Genomic DNA, 20,771 nt, shown 5'->3' with positions numbered 1-20,771 from the left:
TTGGGGGTTATAACATGAATTGCAGTACTTTGTGTGTAAAAGAACAAACACATTGTCTGTCTTCAAAATCTTCATTTGTTTCTCGTGCCAATTCGATTATAAATATAAAAAAGCAGTGTTATTATCTGTGAATGATGCAAATAATTTTATGTCTGAATTTATGAAAATTTCATATTTTTACTTCTAATAAAATATATTAATTATCAAACATATTGATTATCTATTAATCTAGAATTTCTATTGTTTTTAAATTAAAAAGATTCTCATAAATAAATAAATATACAGGACATGTCAGAATTATCTTTATATTTCTATCGTAAATACATGAAAAAACAGCGTACCTGGTGAGGTGTCGGCTGTCTTCATGAACGGCCATCTCCGAACTCTTAAACTCGTTCAACTCCTTTCTAATGGCTGCTTTGTCCTTAGGAGTCAATCGCGTCCAGGGTTTATCAGCCCTTCTGTCATAATCATGAGCCTGCGTAACTTCGATGTAGTCGTTGAACCTGATAATCTAATAAAATACAGAAAAAAATCCAACATTTTTTTCATTTTCTTGGTTGTTTTGATTTCATAGCGTAACGTTCTGAACAAAACGCACCTTCTTTTCCTTGAGCTCCTCGACGGTCGGTCGAAAGCTGAGCTTTCGCAGTAGATACCGCTTTTTCTCCTCTTTTTGTTTTTTCTCTTCTGCAGGACTTTGCTCTGTAAATAGATTACACGGGCATCATATTTTATCCAAGATTTATCGTGTGGCCGAGAAAATGGAAAAATTTCAAAAACATCGAAGTATGCGAACAATCTTGATATTTGCTTGCTACGTATGAAACGATCGATTTTACAAAAGCGTAAAATCTTACATATTTAATCTTTCAAAATTATTTATCAATCATTATTAATAACACATTAATTAAAAATTCGAAACCAGCTGAATATAATATATTAATTGAACTTTTGTCAATTCTGACAATTATTTTATTACATAGATATTACGCGGAGAAAGCATCGAAGCAGCTTGTTTTTCTTAAACAAGAATTAAACTTGAAGATAATACGATTAAGAGTTGCTCGTAACAGTGGGATAACTTTTCGAGAAGTTATATTAATTCTCCGTAGTACTCTTGGGTCCATTTGGACAGATGCAAAATTTCATTTCCGTTTCAATTCTGCAGAAAAAAACCTTCTTTTATTACATAATGAAATAGACGTGTTAATAAATAACCTGGAATTTTTGCAAAATTCGGCGAAAATCCGGAACATTAAAGAAGTTTGAAAAGGTCAAAATAAATAGATTTGCAGATATGGCAGAGTGAAATCTACCTTTAGTGTGAAAAATTTTAGTTGGAAATGACGGATCATACTTTAACATTTTGCTTCCCTGCTCGGTAACTTTTAATATTATTTTGATTAACAGTTTTATTTCCGATAAATCTATTAAGTTCAAAAAATAGTATCAAGTATTCGACCATTTCATCCGCAACAAGTTAATACATAGTTTCAATTTCAATTAACAGAAACAGATATTTTGCAAAAAGTTAACTGCGTTTGGAGCTTACTTTTCAAAATGTTTCGTTCCTCTAGTTCCTCCTGTGTCGGCCGCATACTCAGCCGCCTAAAACAAGAATGGCACGGGAATCAGTGTAAGTCTAAAATCTCTTTTCTTTCAATCGGTTGGATCGATCAAGGGAGAGCGTAAAATTCACACGAAGACAAATAAGTGAATCATCGGGGTTGTCTTCTGTTTGCCCTGTGATCCGACGTATTGTCCTTAATGACATCTGTCAATTTGCTTTCGTATTCTTCGACAGATACCACTTGGGAAGTATTAAATTCATTCTTGTAAATATTATGTTTTCATATTTCAGAAAGTGAATCTATAATGATTGTTACAAGTTTATCGTTCGTTATAGGAAATCAACTTTAGAATTGAATATGTTGTTAAACAAACCCATAACAAAATTATCTTTACAGTGAAATTCGTGTTTTTGTCACCTTCTTGTACCTTCATATTAAAAATATTAATAGCGTTAATCATACGTAGATGGAATGAAATTAATTATTCGTTTCTTGATAAAACATTTTGGAATTTATTACTTATTTTCAAAAGACTTGTATTTCCGAGTTTATCAAGTTAATTCCTTCTTAAACTATCTTATACTAACTACTGTGTTTAGCTACCGAGTGACATAAAAAGTCAGGAGATCAACAAAAATGGGGCTACCACACTTTTGCCGCGGGATCTTTACAGTTAAAGTTAAAAAAAAAAGTTAAAAAAGAAAATTACTGAACTGCCAGAAATGAAATAAAGTTCTTCGTATAGAAAATTATTCAAAAAGTCGAAAGGTTAAATATAAAACGGAATCTAAATCTTTTTCAAGTTCTAACAATACACATACAGACTTCGATATCAACTGTTTTCTCATACGCCAAATATAATACTCTTTGTGCACTTCCTTCTTCACGTAATGAGCGAAACGAAGTGCACTTTCGACTGTTCTATATCTCCACACGGTTCAACAAACAATCTTTTACGTTTTAACATCTTCTACTTTAACATCGAAGCCGTACGGCCAATTTCAATCCACCAATGAATGATTAAACTTTCGCGAAGGAAAATCAATAAACGGAGGCACCAAGGATATTCGAAAACTACGCACGTACGAAGGTATTCGAATATTATATAGAATATAGTATTTATATAGTATTGCGTAAAGAATTTTTATAAATTTATTTTGTGCACTATACCAAACTTCTTGAAATTTCATTAAATTTGTAATGAGACACGACTATTGCGATTGTATTGGTAAAGTCTGAAATTGTTATATTAAAATTCTCCTCTACGATCATGGAGTAATATTAAAATCAGAAAGTCAACAAAAATGTACCTGTTATATTTTTCTTTGGTGATAAATTTATTTTGTGCACTATACCAAACTTCTTGAAACTTCATTAAATTTGTAATGAGACACGACTATTGCGATTGTATTGGTAAAGTCTGAAATTGTTATATTAAAATTCTCCTCTACGATCATGGTGTAATATTAAAATCAGGAAGTCAACAAAAATGTACCTGTTATATTTTTCTTTGGTGATAAATTTATTTTGTGCACTATACCAAACTTCTTGAAATTTCATTAAATTTGTAATGAGACACGACTATTGCGATTGTATTGGTAAAGTCTGAAATTGTTATATTAAAATTCTCCTCTACGATCATGGTGTAATATTAAAATCAGAAAGTCAACAAAAATGTACTCATTATACTATTTTCTCTCGTGACGTTCATGTATTTATAAAACGTTTCTACAGTAGTTATAAAAAGTGCTTGCATCATTTTTGTATTTGCATCATTTGTTATAGCATTTCTATATCAATCAATTATGTCCGAGTATATCAAGTTTCATATCATTTGGTGGTACCTCCATATGTCTAGAAAAATTAATAATATACTATGAAAGAGAGATGTGGAACCTGATGAAATGACGCCTCATTGAAAAATTAGAGTGTGCATATACAAATATTTTTAGAAATTTTGTAACTACTGTGTAATACTTTCGAATACTCGAATATTTTCATGAGCAAGTGTAACAACATCGATTCTAGAAAACTCGTCAATGACGATCGAGAAATTCGTATTCACCCTAAAGGGGTTAGCTTGTGAAAGCAAATCCTTCGCGTTCTTTTCTTGGTTTAGTCCTGAATTTATGATTGGTAGCTACGCCAATGCGAGTGCATAAATTCAAACGAAACGTTAACTACTTCGCCGGCTTGATATCGCTAACAGTTCAGGCAATGCTTTTCTATGGCCGCAGACGTCACTATTCATGGCAAAGCGAGATACGCGAGGATTCAATGGTCGTTTCAATGCAAACAATCAATGGACCGCCCTCGAATAATGTTTGCCGTGCTTTCATCTATTATCACTTATTTTATTTTACCATCGCTAAGGACGATGAGCTTATCGAAGCTTATAACGAGTTTCTTTTTGTGTTTTTTTGATATTATGAAAGTGAATCTGTTTGATTGAAAATTACCTTTCTTTGTTGGGATGGAAATAAAAGTTATTTGTTTCAGAAAGTTAATTGTACCTTGCCCATTTTTATCTGGTAACTTTTAACGAAAAAACATTTCTCTGCTTCTATGGAAATGAATCTGTTTGATAGAAAATTGTATTTCTGTTTTACGTAGACGAGAATAAATTTCATTTGATTTCAAAAAGTTAATTGCATTTTCTGTTTGGTCTTTTTCATTTAGTTCCTATTTAGATTGTGAGTATGTTATATATTAATTAATTAATTTATTAATTATTGTAATCTTCAGAGATCAATTGAGAATTAAAGAAATAACAGAAATAATTTTATCAATTCGTTTCTTGTTTATAATAAAAAATAGGTGAAGGAAAGAAAAATAAGGAACATTTGTTCACCTGATAAGCTTGGCACCAATTGCCTCCTTCGTTTCCTGCCTCTCATTGTCCGTCTGTAGTTGAAGGATGTTCCTGTTGATGAGCTCCTGCCTATCTGGCCTGAGGGCGAGCTTCAGCGACAGCGACTCCTTGCGCGCAATCTTTGCTGCCAACCGGCCTGCAATTAGAGAAACAATTAGTTTCTTAATTAAACATCACTTATATGTTCACGAGACGCAAACTCATTCGAGCTCCTTTTCGCAGATGAATATTACTTTCGAGATGACACTAATTAACTTTCTAAAGAATTTAATGCTAAAGGATAACTTAATTGCTATTAATAGCATCTTATTTTTAAATATTAGATTACAGGAATTTTTTTCCGATATTAATTTAACATTGGAATTTTTTAATTCTGCTCTACATGGTCTGTAACTACTTCCGAGGTGGTGTAACCTTTCTGAAGAATTTGACACTGACTTTTTGATCAAACTATATAAGGTATTCATCGTAACGTGATTCATCACCGCTATTTTTGAGACACTTCCGACTACCCGATAAAAAATTATTCCAAATAAGAATTAACATTAAATCAACAATAGATCGTGATATAAAAAATTGCAAAAAGTCTTTATATACTAAGATTACAATATATAAAAATATACTACAGAATATAATATAATATACAAAAATAAAATATTCTAAATACAGTACTCGTTATAAAATATAATAAGTAAAACAAATAATAAGACCCCATTTGTTTAACTGTATTCACAAAAATATATATCGTAAATTCTTAGTCCACTAATGAGATTCCTCACTGTCGCCTAAGTCAACATGCTGTATATAGACAACCAAAGTACACGTTAATCTTTCATCGATTCTTTTGTATTTTAACCACCAATTTAAATTCAATTTCGAATTACCACTGAAGAGGGAGGAACAGCTAAGACTACGACGTATAGGAGGCTTGTGTTTAAAAAAATCCATCGAGCCACAGGCGATCGACAAAGTCGACGCAGTCCAAATTGACAGCATGGTGTCATCGCACTGTTAATTCTTCCCTTAATCTTCTTCAAAAACTAAAATTCCCTTCCGAGGTAATCTTCCTCGAATCAATCTCGGCTCGAGTCCGCAAATTCGTAAATGAATCGATTTAAATTAGGTTTAGATTGAATTGACAACTTCTTCAAGCTTCAAACTTCAAACTTTAAAGAATTTGTAGGTTCGAGAATACTGATTTAGATCTTTTAATAAACTGACGAACTTTCCATTATAGTTTCCGATGGTTCGATAGGACGATAATCTGCGTTTCGTAGGAGGATCGTTAATTCAAAACAACGTAACGGCCAGAAACACACTGAACTGCTTGCCAGCGATCTTCGAGGATTAATATAACCTTCGAGGCGTTTGCGTGATCACGCGTTTGTCTATGTGAATAAACGTATCGCGCCGGGAGTATAATTAGTTCGGACTGCGAATGCTGATTTCGTGTGTTTGGCAATCAAGCTATCGCCATCTTTTTACGACCCTTTCACGCCTCATATTTTATCCCGCAAAGTGCCTGTCCACCCTTGTTCGAAACCACTTCACTTTATCATCGTCTTTCTTATTAAGAAAAACATAAAGTACATCCTCGCTCAAACATCTTCGAAAAATTATTATACTTGCTTTAAAGCCAGAAGAATTAAATAAATAATAAGGTGGATAATAAAGTAGGTAATAAAGGTATGAAGAAATTTCTTTTGATCAGTTGTCATGCCTGTGACTTGATGCAAGAAGTACCAATGCCAGTGTTCATAAAATTAAGGTATTAGCATTGAAAGATATGTTAAAAGATTCGTTCAAATAATTTCTGACACGAAGAAGTTTCTGCTACGTCAAATTTCTTTTCTGATGCAAGAAGAGAGAACTAAAGCTTATGTTATTTGCGTGTTTCGTGTTGACTTTGCTATCCTTTCGTAGGAAGTTTATTCTATGAAAAATGCTCACACTGGCATATACAAATGCCATTATAATTGTTTCTAGGTAGAATTTGAAATCGTCGTTTTTTATATAGAACTCAACATCGGGTTTAACTTTTTTTCTGTAAAAATATAACATTGGACACTTGCACCAAGCCACAAATATAAGTGGAATTTTGTTTGTTTATGATCATATTACGGATGTTTATACACATATGCAAGACTATATGAAATAACTATATATATAATAAGTGAAATAAATCTCTTTGCACGCAATCAAAAATGAGAGATATCCTAAGATTTTTTAACGGAAGTTAAAAGGTTTAAGGTCGCGTTTAAAAGGTTTGATTATCGCGAAGGGCTTTAAAGTTTATAATTATTTTGGTTAAAAACATATATACGCAAGGATAATTCAGACTAGCATGCTCCTTCAGGATGAAACTAAGCAAATGAACTTAACGAACGCGATCTGCCGAGTTCTTAGTTGTAGAGATACGACTGGTTTGAGTTGTTGAACGAAGCGTCGAGTAGTGTCTAATTGGATATACGAAGTGGAATTAGTCCAAGACCAGAAGTCATGTTTACGATGCAATATTTTTATACAAAATCGTCGTGCTATATTGTCGTATATTATTGTCATATTCGTTACAAAACAATTTTCGCGCATTTAGTCTTTACATAATAATGTAATACTTTTTCACATATACAAATGAATGTATAGGAAATAAAATATTATTCGTTATGCATTATTCGAACAAAGGTGTGCTTTAACAATGCCAACATTGTTGCAGGACACCCGTTTGAAATATTGGGTTATCGAGTTTTCGCTTTATTCAAACATATAAAAGTTACATTGAATTTCTGTCTCGAACTTTTACTCTAAATTATACATGTTTAGTCTCCTTCACGAGCAATTTTGTTCTCTTAAAAATTAAAGCTATGCTTCTGCCTTTCTTCCACCAGAAACGTAAAATATTACAATAATTCTTGTGACGCCATAACGCTAAATATCGCAAAAAGAACCTTTCTAAAAAAAAAGAGAAAGAAAAAGAAAAAAATAAAAGCTTCCTGTCTCGTGATCTTTACGCATTTATGGGAAATATAAAAGCACAAAAATATAAGGAATGTATATATCCAAAAATATATAAAATGGTTATGTAATGGGTGAAGTAAATTTCTCAGCTAGTGTTCTTTCCTTCTTAATTTCTATAGTTAATTCTTTAGTAGATGTCTTCTTCTATATTAATTTCTCTAACGAATTATTACTAATTATTAGTTTCTATTGTGATCTAAAAGATCACGGGACATAACATGCAAAAATATATAAAATACTCCAAAGTAGAATATTCGTTATAATATTTAGAAAATGAAACAATTCTGTGCACAGATTCCATTTCTTTAATTGTGTCTAAAAACGTAAATTTGTATAAATATCCACAACCTAGCGATCAGTATAAAGTAAATTAAAGTGGGATCGGATCGAGCAACGTTAAGACGGAAAAGTAATCGAAAGAATCATTAATGATTCGCTTTAATTGCCTCGGATTAATTGTTAAGGGGTTCACGTTCACATTTGCTCAGGTTAAAGTGGGGAAGAAATTTCAATTAGAAACGGTAGTGTTGCAGCTACATCGTTTATGTAATTCCTTCCTCCAGAAGACAAAAAAGAAAAAAAAAAAAAAGAAAAAAAGGAAAGAAACAGGAACAAAAAAGAAAAGAAGAAGGAAAGAAAAAAGAGCAACGAGGATGGTATTGTGTTTCTCATTAAGCTCGACCAACACCGAACGAATCTTCCATTGAAAAAAGCTTTTATCCTTTTTGCCCTCGTTTAAGATGTTATTAAAAAATATTTCTCACGGGGCTTGCTCCCTTAACACATCCACCGCTTCCAAAATGCAACATGCTTAACTGAGAAATGGATTTTTTTTTCCTAGAAATGAATTGGAAACTGTGAATAATAATTTTTGTCTTGACACACTGTGACTTGGCTCGTTCTTTGTCTTTATGTCAACGAAACGCGAGAAAAGATAAAAATGTGGCAATTACATAAGCAGAATTATTGTCTTGGAGATAATTGAATCAACGCAATGTATACGTCGTAACGTGTTGAAAGTGACGTTTGCAATAACTGAACTACGTTAAACGAGAGAATAAGTTAATCGTCAAGCTCGTCGATGAGTTATCGAGGCCATCGGCCACACGTGGATCGAACGGTGGTTATTCGATGCCTCAATGTTTAATAATATCAAAGTGGAGAGATGAAGAAAAAAGAAAAAAAAAAAAAGGAAAAGTTGCTAATGGAAGCGTACGGCGAACCTTGGGCATATAAAAAATTCACGACAGAACTTTTCCCACGCAGAGGCAAATGAAATTAAGTCGTCTTTTGATAATCCATTAATTAACTTCCCACTGAAAAATCGATGGTTGGCTGTAGTTTTTAATAAAAAATGGAAGACTTGTTTAATGTCAGTTTCTGTCAAATTCGCCCTTAGAGCATCGAAATATCAAAGTAGTCAATGAATTTTGTATATAGGACGCTGGCTGTTTTTAATAGCCAGCACATTTGACATTCTTGAGACGCCTCTATTGTGCGGATGATATGCACATGCAATTTGCGATAGACAGCTCAGTTATTGATATCACACGCTGTATTCAACATAGGATGAAACTTTATTATAGTTTTCGCAAATATACGAGTTCTCGCTACAGGTTTCACTGCTGAATAAATTTTCCTATTTCTGTTTTAATGCAGTCTTTAAGTTATACATATTTGGATACACGTTCGATACTTTATATTATTACCATAAAATTAAGAATACTGAAAGCTACGCGAACATAACCATTTATTTAATTTAACCACTTCAGACATCCACTTCTCTATTCACCTCTATAACTCCCATAGCAGTCACTGCATTAAACTTTCCTAAACTTTTTTCCTCACAATTCCCTGGGGGCTACCTACACTAAATTTCCACCGCACTCGTTTCCGGTACTTACTTTTCTCATCGTCGTATTCATCCCTGTAGAGTACCTGTCCGTCTCCGGAATCGCCGTCAGCGTCCTCCCTTATCACGTACGGCCGCGCGTTCTCCTTGTTCTCCAAAGTGCACGGCAAAGCGAGGCCAAATCTGACCGGTCGACTGCTGAAAGAATCGCCACAAAACACATTCAACCGATTATTATTGTTATCATTCATTTAATAAAGCGCTGGTTGACGCTACTTGAATCAATGTTCTACTCTACGGCGATTCAAATACGAATATATGCGATTACGGAGGGAGATGAAATAATGGTACACGGCCTGGTCAGTATGCACTACCGATTATCAGTATCCGGACACTTCGATCGATCTGTACTAATACTATGTGAACGTTGCCAAAGTTTTCAAATTAATATGAAATCGATAACTAGAAGTAGCATTTACTACGTTTCTTACAAAGTCATTATATCAGCCTAGTCCACTACCGAATTGGGACCATTCGAAATCACTATCACGACAATTAGTATTAATTATTAAGATGTTATACATCCTTCGCTTATACTCCTTTTAGCAGAATTTATATATTTATGCAATAGTGTTGCAGTTAAAAGTGCGAAACTTGTATACATGGTCCTAATTTAATGGGTAGAGACTTAAATCTAAAGTATCTGTTAAAAACATAGCAATAATATATTTTACTATCTATTATATATACTACATATATTTACTATTTAAATATCACTGTTTGTATCGATATATAATGTCTTGCTATCAGTTTAGAAGATCCTTTTTAATGACTCGTAATTCAGAAATTAAAATAATTCTGTAAGGTTTGACAATTAGAAATACTGATTTTACTATTGCACATCGCGCCTTTGACAATAATTTAACCGCGTCACAATATTCGATTATACACAATTATGCAGGTTATGTGGAATAAATTTATTGCTACTCGATTTGTCTGTAATTTTGCAATCAGAATACAGAATCTTATTTGTGAATAAGCAAATGTCCGGATACTTTCTGGCGGTAGCGTATTTATCTGCACAGAGTATGTGTATGTGACACGTTGATGAAGATAACAGAAGCAAGTTACGGGTCCTCCGTGAAACGGACGTTGTCCTTGTCCGTCACGAAATGGGTTATCAAACGACGTCGACGCAGATAACGCCGTTTCCTTTCCGACGCGGATGCAACATGTTTTTTGTCATGTTTAACTTCGCGTTGCAGACTGGTTGATATATTCGTGATACCGTGGAAAGGAAGCTGTGACAGCTATCTTCCTCTTTTTATTGTTTCTTTTGCTTTTTAAATTTGGCCAACTTGTTGAAAAAGTGTCTCATCACGGATTTTAATGGGACTTCTTTTAATCTTCGTTGATACGTATGAACGAATGGAAAAATGAAACGATTAAAAAATTGCTTAGAGTTTTTTCTCCGCCATTTTTCGTTCCAAGATGTATTTTTCCGTCATCGAGGTTATTCTTTTAATTTCGTCCCTTGTTTCTACGTATCGATGAAGATCGATTCTGATTTTAATTTGTTTCTGTTACCATTTTCAATTTATGAGCTAACAAGGAGATGGCAAGTACTGTGAAATCTCGAATGAGTTGGCTGTATGCGCATTCGATGCTTTGCGTTAATGGTAAGACAGTCCCAAAAAGATTTGAGTATGAGACTCTTTGTTCTCGAGAAACTAGTCGAGAAGTTATATTCTTGCTTCAGAAATTATATATGTTTTAAATGCTTCTATTACAATCTCCACTTACAAAATGATAAAAATATCCATTATGATAAATAAAAAATAATTAAAAGCTAATAATAAAATAAAAAAGCTAAATAAAGAATAATAAAAAAAAAAATTTATTAATTTCTCGAGAACAAAAGGTCATGTATTTAAATCGTTCGGGGACTGTTTCACCATCAACCTAAAGCATCGAATGTACATGCAGCCTATTCATTTGAGATTTCGCAGTTCTTGCCACCTCCTCGTAAGTAAATCTGCTAAAAAGGGATTAATATTATTATTTTACGAATTATTAAAAACGGTGGAATATAAAATTGATCTTTATACATTTAGACAAATTTACAAGGGTGTTTTTACAAAACAGAATAATTTCAAATTTATGCATCATAATCCTTTGCACTGAATTAAGATTTAGTACTATACGATGATATTGTGGAATTATTGTCAGAACTCTATTGTTATTTCTTGTTTTGTTTTTGTTTTCTGACGATGAAGGTAATAGTGCGAAGGATTAGGATGCAGAATAATGTATAATAAAAAAAAAAAAAAGAACATAGTAACAGAAACGAGCACATAGAAAAGGTTTCAATATATTACAAACTCCAATTATTTAAACAGCTGAGTTCCAGACAGACTTAGCACCCCCAAGTTACATTAACCTCCAGCTGTTCAAACATTGAAATGTCAGCTGAATTTAATTAACCCTTCAGTGATTAATCGTTGTACACGCACAACAATTGTATGTCACAATCTGTAAAGTATTTTAGCATGGTAATACATTAAATGTAAAAGTAGATGCTAGCCACGAATTAAGATGAAATACTCGAATTGTAGAAATAATAAAATAATAGAAAACGAGGATAGTTTCTTTGTGAATAGATGGTCCATTTATACTCATTTATATCGATATTTTATAGTTTGACAATACAATTATATTTCATGCATTTAAGGCCGTATAAGCATTAATTATAATATAAATGTAACAAATTTCAAAACCACCACCGAAGCTAATGTCACAGAAGGGTTAAAAGAAATTCTTGAAAAACATCGTGCACGAATTTTTAAAAAACAAATTGACGAACGTTAATTTCCTCGAGAAAACTTCGAAAAAGCTGTGAAGAAAAGGAGTAAATCCGAAACAACGCGTTTCTTAACCAAAAAATTCGATCGTCAGTCGTGAAAGCGAACGAGCGTAAAAAGCGTCGAAGCCGCGTGGCATTGGGAACGTAAGAAGACAAGAACTCGAAGCAAAGAACCGTCACGAACCGAGGTGACGTTTCTTAATCCATTACAGCCGACGTACGAATCGAGCTGCTTTGTACTGTCCAGCTCGATTCGTTGGCAACGATAAGGAATCTCGAGATCCTCGTTCTCGTCGATCGATGTTTCGAGGTTCTCTAGCCGCGTGAAACGCAAATAATCGAATGAGTGAAGCGTGGGCGACAGTTTTCATGGGTTTCCCTAGGGTTTTCTCATGCTTAAGGTCGTAGGTTTACCATGCTCACGGCGTTCCTGATGCTGACACAGAGATAGAAAATAAAAGAAATAGAGAAAGAGAGAAAGATAGGAAAAGAGGGAAGAGTCTCTAGAGAAAAATAGAAATACACAATAAATATATAAAAAAAGAAAAAATAGAGCAAATATAGAGAGAGCTAAAAAAGAGCGAGAAAAGAGATAATAAAAAGAGAAGAATGAAAGAGAGTAAAATAGAAATACACTGTGCCTTGTAACAATAAAACCACTTTAAAATTTTCAATTTTTAGCAGCTACAATGCAACGAAGCTTGATCAGAAGTATGCAAGATTAAATAGTTGAACTTGTAAAAGCTATTGTTGGATTCAATTTTTATATAATTAAATATTATTCTGTATGTTATCAAACAAGAACAAACTGCAAGTACATTTCTATCGTTTCTCTTTTCTCCACTGCATATAATCTGTCTTTCGTAAGGAAAAAGAGGATAAATAGTTGCTCAGTACGATATCAAACATATTTAACGTACAAAAATAGAAAACTTTTAATTGGTTCCACAGTTATGAGACCCAGCGTGTATATACAAGAGATAGAAAAATATTAAGAAAAAGAGAGAGACTAGATGATTGTTGGTTCTCTGCGATCAACCGCCGTGGGTATAAGACAAATATTTATACATATATATATATTTAGGTATATATACCATATTGGTTCGCGCATGCTTAGTTAGACCAATGCCCAATTACCATATTCTCATCCTAGGCCTCAACGGTGGCCTTCTGGTTAAGCATAAGAAAAATACCATATTTTTAACTAGTGACTGACACATAATGTATTTTTTGTTGTATCTTTTTTTTTTGTTTTTAATGGACGGATGCGCGAAGCTACCCCTTCGTGAGATTCGCCTCACCACCGGAGCATCGTTCTCGATCCCTTCGATCCAACCTTCGAAACACACGTCGCCGTCTCTTCTTTTGCTTTAACAATCGAAACGGAACACTCTCTGTACTTTACTTTGGATTTAGTATCTCGGCTGTTACGTATGAAACGCTGTCTCGTAAAGGAACCTATATAACGTTTACGCGACTGGGTAAATGTACCGCCATAGTCTGACTGCTGCTCGAAATACGACGTCGTATAAAATGTTACTGCTTGGTAGTGCACTTAAATTTCCTGTTACTTTTTCGGCTTTTTTCCCAGTGCACTTTAAGTTAAAGTCTTTTGCCCGACGAATATTCTGATTTAAATGTTTGGAAATTCTTTCCTTGTACGGTGATCTTAATGATAATTAATAGACGACATTAGCGTATCGGTAATTAGGAGGAACTTGTGAATTACAGAAATTTGTTGGATAAATAATTTTGAGAATTTTGTAAGTGCGCTTTAAGTTATGGTTTTTCATTTTATAAGACTTCTGAGTGAAAAATTTGGAAATTCATAATATTGTGTTATTTGTTTTCTAAATATCAGGGTTTCCTTGCATAATAATTTGGAAACTACATGTTATAGTGATATTCGTGAATTAATGAGTTGAAGGATATATCCTTTGTATACGGAGCCGATAATAGTTTTTGTGAAAAATGTAGAAAATTCGCAAGATCATTTATTTTTAAATATCAAGTCAATTTCATCAATATCAAGAGTTTTATATCGACTCAATTTGCAGATTACAACTTAAAAATTGCAATTCACTACGCTTCTACTAAAACATAAATGATCTATTTCAAAAAACTGTAGAACTTCATTCCTTAAATTTTGGACCATAGCGTATGACGTTTAAATTCGACGAATGTAATGCAAAATAGTCCACGGAATCGAGAAAATCGAGTCGTTACTACCGAAATTCGTCGAAATAATATCGAAAGTAGCACGACGCGCATCCATTTGAACGAAACGATGAGTGAAAGGGAACCTGCAATAGAAAAAGAAAGAGAGTATGCGGGAACACGGTGCACGTGCGCGTGAGAGAGATGACAAGGCCGGAAGGTGAAGAACGATGTTCCAGACGAGCTTCTTCAGAGTTTCCAGGCGTTTTTTCATTAAAACCAGCACGCTAATTAAACTCAAACAATTCGTCCTTAATTTCAGTCGAATCTTTTATTCTCTATACCAAAGTTGTTTGACTACGATCAAGAAATTCTTCCAATAAAATCACAGTTAAACCAAAGAAGATATTTTATTATCGATGCTTCCGAACCCCGAAGAAGACTCGTTTTGTTTCGCGACGAATCTTGTGCTTGATCGAAAGAAAGACTCGCGGGCACTTTGTTGAATATTTCTTTTTTATGTAACATTTTTAACGATCGAAATTAAAAACCTTCTTATATAGAAATATATCTCTTCCTAAGAAATTTTCCTGATAGTTTAAATGAAGAGCTTGATGAATCTTTTTCTCTGTTTTGTTGTACGACCATCGAGTCTTTCGAGGAGAAAGGTGCCTGAAGGGCTTCCCGTCAGCAGAGAAATCGCTTGCTGTTGCACTAACTTGAAGGAGGCATGCAGCTCCTGACGAAGGGTCAACGGCCTGTTCTCCTGCGTTGGCGTGTTCTGCGGCGTGCCAGGCCCACTTCCGGAACCCCTCTTCTTCAGCACACTCTTCAGCGGCACCGCGTGAAACTTAGGCTCCTTCGCGGGGATCTCCTCGACCCTGGACGTGTCGATGGCCGGATCCGGCTGCGACATCCTCGGCACGTACATGTTGTCCTCTTCCTCCACGTCGAAGTCTTCTTCGTCCTCTGTGATAGGCGGAGGAAAAATAATCGTAGGATGTGTTTTTAGTAAATTAAATGATTGGATTTTCCATGTGTTGTTATTATCGATTTTAAAGAAAGACAAATCATTAGATAGATTGTTTTTAAGGTGTAAAAAGGGAATATGCTTAAGAAGAATACAAAAACATATCGAATGTTTTAGTGTTGAAATCGAGATACGAAAATATTTTGGATACTGTTTTATTTATACTAACAGAGAAAAATGCCACATCAAAGTTTGACTTTGCGGAAAGTTTTGTCCTTTGGAAAATAATAGGAGATTATTTACTGCTAGTGGAGTATCCACATTTAAGGTCATACAGATTTTAGAGAATTACCTTGAATTTTCCAAATATTTTTTGTCAGTCGACGTTTAAAATTCGTTCGTAAAATTACGCATTTCTGCTTCTCGGAATTATCTATTTTTAGAAGCCGTCTTCGAAATATATATTTTATAAAATACCTTCAAAGATACTGCAGGAAAAGAAACGATTCCAAATTCGTAGATATTGAGATACATTCGATATCTCGAGTCTTAAACTGCAGTTTCGGTGCTCTAAACAGATAAACTTTAGTGTCTAAACAATTTTATGACCTCGTTATAAATTGAATCGATTTTAATATTGTTGTTTAACGGTTATTGTTTACATATTTAAAAATGTTAGAAATTACAGCTTTTCTATTGTTGCAGTATATTATAGGTAGGTATTATGAAAGATCCTGAGAATTATTTTTGAATAATTTTCAAGACGTAGTAAATATAATCAATGAAATTCTCTTTTAAAGAAAAAGTCAAACTTGGACTATAACAAAAATTTTGTCAACCCTGAAAATCTAATAAAAGTACAAGAATAAAAAAACAAATGAAAAGATTTTACCAGACTTATAAATTTGTATAACAACCCATTGATATAACACAATATTTATTATTAATATAATAAAGTATACGAATAAAAATGAAAGACACCAGTGATTCATATATTATGTTAACAATAGCAGAATAAACGGTATATATATAATGAACAGTAGACCTTTGGTACATACCTTCTTCTTCGTAGTCGGACGACAAAGGATTCCGTATTTGCCGTTGCTTAGCTAACAAGAGGGTAGGACTCGAAGAGCTGAACATCGGAGGAGGCGGAATCGGCCCAATTTCGCTCAGAGGAATCGGCGGTTCCGGAAGTTCCGACAACATCAACGTATTCTGAGGTGGGAGAGGATAACACCTCTCGATTACCTGCTGGTTTTCGCTGCTTTGGTCTAGGACCCCCTTCTCCACTGAAAACGGATAAAACAAATAATTTGTTAGTCCACCTCGTTTGCTTTATTTACTAATTACATTTTACTAATTATCTTTATATATAATTAATAAATTGTAGTATCGTGGACAAAAGACCTAAAAGATTTCGGGTAAACCATAAACATTGTCGCGAGCCGAGGTGCTGACAGGACCATCAATGTGTCGTCGGTCCTTCGGTTGAATAGTTTCGTAAAAAAAGAGCCTACGTAACTCTGGCCACAAGCGCTTGTGTAACACGTGCGTGATGAGACTAAGACAAAGGGACAAAAGGGATGCTAAGGCAGAAAGACAAATTCACAGTCAGTTTTAGTAGAGAAGTCAGAGGGTGTGAATCGAGAAGTCAGAGAGTGCGAGTTGCGTTGTCGAGAGAGTGTGGTCCGCATGAGAGAGAGAGAGAGAGAGAGAGAGAGAGAGGGGGGGGAGAGAACGTTGGATCCGTTGTGACGAGAGTTTTTTTTAATTTATTTAGTAGATTATTTATAATCAATTCTCATACAGAATTTTAAGTAAATTTTTTGGCGTGGTACTGTAACTTGGATTATAAAAGTTTATAGTATGTTTGATTCTAGTTGAATCTAATGCTTCAATCTAAGGGGCATTTCCTTTTTAGTCTGCGGATCTGATCCGTCGTGTCAAGTAATTTCGGTGGTTGTTAACTCTTATATTATATCTGTTTCTGAACTTGGATATTTCTTCTTTGACTGTTGGTATCTTAAGGTCGCGATGTATTGTTTCGTTGGTAATATACCAAGGTGCATCTATTAAGGATCTTAGTCTTTTTGATGGGAATCGTTGGAGAATTTCTATGTTGGAGTTGCTCGCTGTTCCCCATAGTTGGATCCCATAGGTCCAAACAGGTTTTAATATGGTTGTGACGACAGTTGCAAATTAATTATTGAGTTGTCTAAAGTATAGTACGTTATTGCGATTAGTTCATGTTAAACAAGCATCGTTTCTTGTTTAATCAATATCTGTACAATCCATTCATTCGTGAATAAATCATTATTTATTATTTTTCGATATTGCAAAATTTTATTATATTGATTCTGTATAAAGTAATTTTATTTATTATATTTGTCAATATACTACTGTATTTAATTATAGTATTATATTGGTACTTATACTTAACAAATTATTCATAGCAATTATTGGTTCATAAATTTTAGATGATAATGAAAAGCTATAATCGATTATACATTTTTTATGTTACAAGCAAATAATTTTTTATTATAGAAGATTAAATTACATAACTGTAAACGCCAAAACATGGTAGAAAATTAATATAACATGTATGTATGAATTGTAAAAGTGATAATACAATTATACGAAGTATAAAAGCGATTTAAATTAAAGATTCGTAAGGTAATAGAATTGGACGTATCTAGGAACTTGGAGAGTCGTTCTATCGCATATTCTATTGGACTGAATCTCAATACTTCCGATTGAATTCGAATATAGAACGCCCTACTTCTCTAGGGTGGATCGAGTGACAAGGAACATCCTATGAAATTAGAATCTTTGAGATCGTTTTTATTATTCTATATCTTGAAGGGAAATTCTAGTTCAACCTCGTAGTACCACGAATGATTAAATTTACTTAAAATTATGTTTACCAAAAACAGACATCGTATAAAATTCTTGTTTATTTTCGCTTCTTTATAAGAATTCTCAACATTTTTTCATTTTCAATCGTGTATCAGTATACAGTTATCAGTATAACGTTTAATTTTAAAGAAATCGGTCAATCGTCTCGACGCAACGGCAATTAAAGAAAGTTGACTCAGTGTTGGACTCATATCTTCTATAAAAATTAATTATATAAAATTCTCGCAATCTTCGAGACAACGCAACACGTTAATAATCCACGGAAACACATCATTATCCTATCGCCGTTAAATTTACTCCGCATGTTCTTCAATCTCACTTAACAACGTCCCAATATCTCTCTCGCAATTCATCAGCTCTCTACGATCTCCACCAATCTATCAAGTGCACCTAATCAATCCTAACAATCTCTCGTTTCGATCAATTCGAAATGACAATTTCCCCCCTATTATACCATATTCACATAACGCAGTTGAAATGCAACGATGGAATCGAGAATGTCACGATCGGTGGACAACGTTATTCATGGCCACTTCTCTCCAAGATGGAGGAGAGAAAACGTGTGCCAATCCTTTCGGGAAATATGATTCATCGGGGAGTATAGATCCGGCGGAAGCTTGGCAAGTAAGTATGCATTGCTGGTTCCGCTCGTCGCCGTGACAAATTGTGAAATTCCACCTCCGCGAGTTTTTTTCCCACGGATTCCCCTGCGACGCTCATATTCTCTCCTCTTTTTCTCTTTCTTTCCTTCTACTCCTCCCGATCCTCCGTTTCCTCATTTTTTATCCACCACCCACTGTATCATTTGCGTCACGGTTCATTTGTCATGAGAAATTCTCGCGTAAACCGTAATAAATGAACGGATTCGCCAGACGACACAATGTAACAGAGATTTTTGCTAAATTTCAAATTTCTCTCTTTTTGCTGCCGCATGGAACTGTCGAAGCTTCCCTCACTTTTTCCTCTTTCTTTATTTTTGTAACGGATTTGTCGAATTTTCGAACGTTGGGTTATTTTGGCATTGAAACTGATGAAATGGATTTAAAAGGGAAGTTCCCAGCGACATCGGTGTAAATGATATTTGATATGTCATCCATGTTCGTGAAATAACAAGATGCTATCTTTTATTTGTTCTATAACATAAACAAATTTAGAATTTATTACAGATTCCAATGCATTTTAGTGACCACTTTAGTATTCATTGTTAAGTCGGAACACTGATGGTTCTGTTTGTTCTACAATCAATTTTATCAATTATTCGTAAAAAATGCGTTTTATATTAATTACTTAATTAATTCAAGAAAAAGGTATATAGATATAAAGTATATTTCTAGTTTACATTAACGTCTATAATTTATTAATGTCTTTCTAATAGTTCAATATTAAATAAACTTGTAATTTGTAATAAAAGTAAGGAAAGGGAAACAAGTGCTTGAAAGGTGTAATTTTGTATAGTAATTTTTCATATCCCATGGAACGTGTAATTTACACCATATTAACACGAATATCTTAATTCGAATTTATTGTAAAATTCAAGTACGATGTTCTGCGAACTTCAAAGGCAGCTAATCAAAAGCCAATTTAGCCATCTATTCATACTAATTTCCATCTACACACGTTCATAATTTGTTTATCCAAGTATTTCAGAATCAACAAGTTCTAACGTCGTCGCTTCGCAGAAAAAGTTGCTCGATATTTTATAAAGTGACTCACTGAGCAACTTTCATTTAAACTTCATTAAAAACCTTTTTTCTCTATCCGTCAGAAATTTCCCGAGGTTCATTTAAAAAATTGCTTTTTAAAAATGTAAAATGGCCAATTAAATAGATTGTCGCTTTTATCAAGAGTCAATAGAATTTCCTACGATAAATGTCCAAATATTTTCGCGAGTGAATGTATTTTTAAAATGTCAATTACAAATAAAGTAATATCCTTGGCAGTTTTAACAAGATTAACGAGTAGAAAATTGGTTCACAAACCACCAGCTTTCGGTTAGGGCATTCGAGGAATTCGTGCGATCTCGTGCAACTATGCGCGAAGTTGTTCCCGCCGAAATTTCGGACACTGGCTTGCGGTGAGGTGTCCAGAGAAGTTATTTAACATTTTTGCGACCAGCACGAGAAATTCATGGCTCGCTCAGTGACTTGGTATTTGTGGTATTTTCTTTCAGGTGCACGTAAATCCGAAAATTTATATCGACGATGCAAATTAAGTACGGTGGAACTCGGATTTGAAAATAATAAAGAAATTGTTAAAAGGAAATCATTATTTAAGAATTATCGCCTCATTAAAAATTTTATATCATATGTATCCCATTCAAATAAATATATACGTGTGCTAAATATTTTATAATACCCATGTATATTTTCAGATTCGTTTCAAACATCACCGGCATAATCTTCTTAATTCTCGCACTCATTTAAAAATTATAATAATCTCGTAACAATGTTAACGAAATTTCAAAATATTTCGTATAAAACACATAATGTACTCATAAATATTCATAAGAGGTACTTGTTAAGTTGTAACATATTAAATGTCTACCTTCG

The 20,771-nt window shown here is 33.8% G+C and overlaps 1 protein-coding gene across 12 annotated transcripts in view; it reads right to left on the bottom strand.

The window, feature by feature from the left end:
- Positions 1–20,771, bottom strand: part of LOC132905063 (phosphatase and actin regulator 4B) — a 397,089-nt gene that overhangs the window by 7,615 nt on the left and 368,703 nt on the right. For 9 of the 12 annotated variants that reach the window (XM_060955998.1, XM_060955999.1, XM_060956002.1 and 6 more), the window contains 8 exons: positions 16,362–16,595; positions 15,053–15,302; positions 13,314–13,346; positions 9,366–9,511; positions 4,426–4,582; positions 1,556–1,611; positions 602–705; positions 342–514 (listed from right to left, as the gene is read on the bottom strand). In XM_060955998.1, the coding sequence (XP_060811981.1) occupies positions 342–514; positions 602–705; positions 1,556–1,611; positions 4,426–4,582; positions 9,366–9,511; positions 13,314–13,346; positions 15,053–15,302; positions 16,362–16,595 (1,153 nt within the window). The remainder of the gene's footprint in view (positions 1–341; positions 515–601; positions 706–1,555; positions 1,612–4,425; positions 4,583–9,365; positions 9,512–13,313; positions 13,347–15,052; positions 15,303–16,361; positions 16,596–20,771) is intronic. The other 3 variants (XM_060955995.1, XM_060955997.1, XM_060955996.1) reach the window with 3 other exon arrangements.

Source organism: Bombus pascuorum, chromosome 3 (genome assembly GCF_905332965.1).
Source record: "Bombus pascuorum chromosome 3, iyBomPasc1.1, whole genome shotgun sequence".
In the NCBI taxonomy this organism is placed as follows: domain Eukaryota; kingdom Metazoa; phylum Arthropoda; class Insecta; order Hymenoptera; family Apidae; genus Bombus; species Bombus pascuorum.
Note: the sequence above shows the minus strand (reverse complement) of the source record. Positions and strands in the feature narration are given on the sequence as shown.